This window comes from Ochotona curzoniae, unplaced genomic scaffold (genome assembly GCF_017591425.1).
Source record: "Ochotona curzoniae isolate NIBS_2020 unplaced genomic scaffold, NIBS_Ocur_1.0 contig_2754, whole genome shotgun sequence".
Classification (NCBI taxonomy): domain Eukaryota; kingdom Metazoa; phylum Chordata; class Mammalia; order Lagomorpha; family Ochotonidae; genus Ochotona; species Ochotona curzoniae.
Window position 1 is genome coordinate 34,777,415 of NW_024465582.1, and position 4,948 is coordinate 34,782,362.

The following is a 4,948-nucleotide window of genomic DNA, read 5'->3' on the forward strand; positions in this document are numbered from 1 at the left end:
AACATTTCTCAAAAGGGTCTTAGGTTTTTATGTGTCCCCAGACCCTTTCTTGTCAAGGCAGCAAACTTTGGGTAAGGCATTTCCTATTGGCTCTGTCAAGCTCCCAGGAAATACCTCCCACTACACATCTCCAAAAGTACCCTTGCCATTCTATGATTGTTCAGGTCTCAGAGGTGGAAAACCATATGGACATGGGTGGTAGAATTGAGACAAGTGACAAAATAAAGAGACTAATCTTCTCTCAATTCAGCTGTTAAGTGTAGAGGGGTCATCCAAAGACTCACATAAGTCATTTAAGCAGATCAAACCAAAGCAAAATAATTTGGGACTCCACGAGGCTCATCCCTCCTCTTCTGTGGATAAACCAACCTAAAGCATGAGAAAGGAGCACAGAATTGGGTGCCATTTTAGGTGGTAACCACTCAGGATCCACCTTGGGAGTTTCAAACCATGCAGAAAAGTGGAGACTGTTACTCCTCCCTCAGGATTTTTCTAACATACACACACCCAGAGCATGGCTTTCAAAACAAAAAATGAGGGGATAGAAAAGGTGCATATAGTAGGCAGTTTGTGATTAGAGCCTTTTTTGTCCTAAACTGCTGTGCTTCCTATCTGCCTAAAAGTAGAATCCATTTGAAGGTTTAGCCATAGCTAGGCAAATATTGTGTGTGGATGTTGGTGGATGTGTTCATGTTTCTGCAGAGCCACGGGGTGCCAAGGGTGATTTTCACAGGGTCAGTCCCACTGGAGAGAAGGCAGACAAAGCTTTTTTCATGCCCCATGTTGCACACCAGAGCAAATGTTACTAGGAAAGCTCTCCTAAGCTTAGTATTAAAAAAAAAAAAAAAAAAGAAAGAAAGAAAAAGAAACTGAGAAAGAAATGCAGACAGAAGTTCTACTTGCATAGTGATGAGGTGAACTTGGAAGAGGGGTGGGGGCAAACGGTGCCTTTTGAAAGGAGACAGGGAAATACAGTATAACCAATTCAAAATGTGTTCTTCCTTTTTCCTAGGAAGCCTGATGAAATGCCATTTGGTACAAAGCATGCTTCTGATGTCCCTGAGCAAAACGTCCTGATTCAGGAAAATCTCAGTCAGCATGACAAGATGCACATTTGTCAGCGGTCTTTTGAACACAATGGGAAAGCAAAACCTTTCACCAGGAAGAAGATATTCGTTGTGTGTGAGAAAGTTGACATCAATGACCCGTGTCATAAGCAAGCTGTCAATTGTGGAGAAAAAATTGAGGTTGAATGGAAAATGTTGCATAACAATGCTAACTTTGGCACAAAGCAGCAAACACAATCAGAAGAGAAACAGCATGAACATTTCCAGAGTGAGAAAGCTCTTATCTATAAAACAGATGTGAAAGTAAACCAGATACCACAAGCAGGAAAACATCAGTGTATATGTGGCTACTGTAAAAAATCTTTTAGCTATAAATCTTACCTTACAACCAATCAGAGAACTGACATGGGAGAAAGTTTCTATGTGTGCAATGAATGTAAAGAGAACATAGGTCATAAGTCAGAACTCACTAGAGAGCAGATAGCTCAGACTGGAGAGAAGGCAAATCAATGTACAGAGCTGGGAAAAGCTTTTTCCCGGAAATCACATCTAAGCTCACATCAGAGAATCCACACCGGGGAAAAGGCTTATGAATGTAGCCAGTGTGGAAAAACTTTTTCTTGGAATTCACATCTAAGGTCACATCAGAGAATCCACACAGGCGAAAAGCCTTATGAATGTAGCCAGTGTGGAAAAGCTTTTTCTTGGAAATTACAGCTAAGCTCACATCAGAGAATCCACACAGGCGAAAAGCCTTATGAATGTAGCCAGTGTGGAAAAGCTTTTTCCCGGAAATCACATCTAAGCTCACATCAGAGAATCCACACTGGGGAAAAGCCTTATGAATGTAGCCAGTGTGGAAAAGCGTTTTCCCAAAAATCACATCTAAGGTCACATCAGAGAATCCACACCGGGGAAAAGCCTTATGAATGTAGCCAGTGTGGAAAAGCTTTTTCTTGGAAATTGCAGCTAAGCTCACATCAGAGAATCCACACTGGGGAAAAGCCTTATGAATGTAGCCAGTGTGGAAAAGCGTTTTGCCGGAAATCACATCTAAGCTCACACCAGAGAATCCACACTGGGGAAAAGCCTTATGAATGTAGCCAGTGTGGAAAAACTTTTTCCCGAAACTCACATCTAAGCTCACATCAGAGAATCCACACCGGGGAAAAGGCTTATGAATGTAGCCAGTGTGGAAAAACTTTTTCTTGGAATTCACATCTAAGGTCACATCAGAGGATCCACACAGGCGAAAAGCCTTATGAATGTAGCCAGTGTGGAAAAGCTTTTTCTTGGAAATTACAGCTAAGCTCACATCAGAGAATCCACACAGGCGAAAAGCCTTATGAATGTAGCCAGTGTGGAAAAGCTTTTTCCCGGAAATCACATCTAAGCTCACATCAGAGAATCCACACTGGGGAAAAGCCTTATGAATGTAGCCAGTGTGGAAAAGCGTTTTCCCAAAAATCACATCTAAGGTCACATCAGAGAATCCACACCGGGGAAAAGCCTTATGAATGTAGCCAGTGTGGAAAAGCTTTTTCTTGGAAATTGCAGCTAAGCTCACATCAGAGAATCCACACTGGGGAAAAGCCTTATGAATGTAGCCAGTGTGGAAAAGCGTTTTGCCGGAAATCACATCTAAGCTCACACCAGAGAATCCACACTGGGGAAAAGCCTTATGAATGTAGCCAGTGTGGAAAAACTTTTTCCCGAAACTCACATCTAAGCTCACATCAGAGAATCCACACCGGGGAAAAGCCTTATGAATGTAGCCAGTGTGGAAAAACTTTTTCTTGGAATTCACATCTAAGGTCACATCAGAGGATCCACACAGGCGAAAAGCCTTATGAATGTAGCCAGTGTGGAAAAGCTTTTTCTTGGAAATTACAGCTAAGCTCACATCAGAGAATCCACACAGGCGAAAAGCCTTATGAATGTAGCCAGTGTGGAAAAGCTTTTTCTTGGAAATTGCAGCTAAGCTCACATCAGAGAATCCACACTGGGGAAAAGCCTTATGAATGTAGCCAGTGTGGAAAAGCGTTTTGCCGGAAATCACATCTAAGCTCACACCAGAGAATCCACACTGGGGAAAAGCCTTATGAATGTAGCCAGTGTGGAAAAACTTTTTCCCGGAAATCATATCTAATCTCACATCAGAGAATCTATACCGGGGAAAAGCCTTATGAATGTAGCCAGTGTGGAAATGCTTTTTCCTGGAAATCACAGCTGAGGATACATCAGAGAATCCACACGCGGGAAAAGCCTTATGAATGTAAATAAAGCCGAAAAGCTCAGAAATCACATCTAAGCTCACATCAGAGAATCCATAAACAGTGAAAAGCCTTAAGAATGTTGCCAGCGTGGAAAAAGTTTTAGTGATAATTCATTCCTAATCATACTTAACAGATTCCACACAGGGTAAAAGCTTTATGCATGTAGCCAGTGTGGAAAAGTTTTTTGCACAAAATCAGACCTAATGAGACATCAGAGAATGCATACTGGACAAAAGTGTGTGAAACTATCATTTCCACATTTTCTTTTTCTCCTTCCTGTTTCTGTGGTGGGGTACTACTAGAAGGCATTCCCACCCTCTTAACCACCCAAGTACCCAGGGATGGAGACTCCCCCTGCTGACCGCCCAGGGTCCTTAGGTGGGGCATACACCGAGGGTTCTGCCTAGGTGTTTTCAATAGTTCTGATATGTTGTTAGGCTCACTGACTTAAGGGAATACTTTGTATGCCCATTGACTGACAGTAAACCTTAGAGTCTGCATTCACCCAGACATTTGTTGTCGTTGTTTGGCTGGGGTGGTTTTCCAGTTTATTCTGTCCTCCCTCTGTGATGGTCCAGAGGTCCTCTTCAGGGCTCAGTGAGTTATAATATTCTATATTGGCTGGGCCAGCTGCCCATGAATCCAACTTTTTTGCTGAGGAGCATTAGTTGTCAAAAGTGTGCCATGACCTGAGCTAGGTAACCAGGGCCCAACAGGACCATCATCAATGGGGCTCATGGACACAGCATCAACTGTGCAGACTGGTGAATGGCCAAGGCCAGGAGATGCAGGCCTGCGAGTTCCCCTACAACCAAGCAACATGGACCCAGCATCAATCACACTTGTGAGCCTAAGGATTTGGGCCAAGCAACCTAGTCCCGACTGGATCGCCAACTCCCAATGCTAACAGACCTAGCACTCACTACAAAGGCAGGGCAAGGACACAGGCCAATTGACACACATACCTCTGAATACCATAGGATCTTGGCTCACGAACCTGGCAGCAACATCATAACACACCTAGGGTCAAAGCACAGCTCTCAGGGCCCGGGGTGAGGCTGAAGAAGGGGCGGACCAAGCCACCCCCAGAAGAGTCCGGCCACCACCCGACGCTCCCAGGGGCAGGGAGTGGGGGTGCTGGGTACTCAGCTAAGGGTCACAGACTGCTCATGGCCGGCCACTCTTTCTCCTGGCTAAGGAACTCTTAGTGCCAATCCTGGGACATGCATAAGCCAGTGTGGGTATAGGTTGGTTGGGGATTTCCAAGGCAATAGCTGGCAGATGCTGGCACAGGGCCCGGATTCTGTCAGACATAGTCATGGCTAGACAGATGCTGGCACCGGCTGGCAATTATGTGGACAGGATAGTGGGGCTGGTTGGGATGAACCGGGCTTGAATGCCCCTTGAGATGTAAAAGAGTCAATTTGTATATGGGACAGATGAGACCAGTCAGCTGTACATAGTGGCAAGCATGGGAACCAGGGTAGAGTGTAACCACCACTATGTGGTGTTTAGTGTGGGTCGCTCCAAGTAGGCATCAGCTTGCACTGGTTGGCATGAAGGCTGAATATGTGGTGGGCAGTTTCAGGCTGGAATTTAACACCC

The 4,948-nt window shown here is 44.7% G+C and overlaps 1 protein-coding gene across 1 annotated transcript; it reads left to right on the forward strand.

Annotated features, from left to right (window-relative positions):
* Positions 1–965: 965 nt before the first annotated feature.
* On the forward strand, positions 966–4,734 carry LOC121154594 (zinc finger protein 260-like). Its single transcript, XM_040977628.1, has one exon. The coding sequence runs from the start codon at positions 1,026–1,028 to the stop codon at positions 3,348–3,350; it is 2,325 nt and encodes a 774-aa protein (XP_040833562.1). The 5' UTR covers positions 966–1,025; the 3' UTR covers positions 3,351–4,734.
* Positions 4,735–4,948: the final 214 nt, after the last annotated feature.

What these genes read in the sequence shown, in the direction of transcription:
- LOC121154594 (XM_040977628.1), top strand. Translation starts at nt 1,026, where the DNA reads ATGCCATTTGGTACAAAGCATGCTTCTGATGTCCCTGAGCAAAACGTC.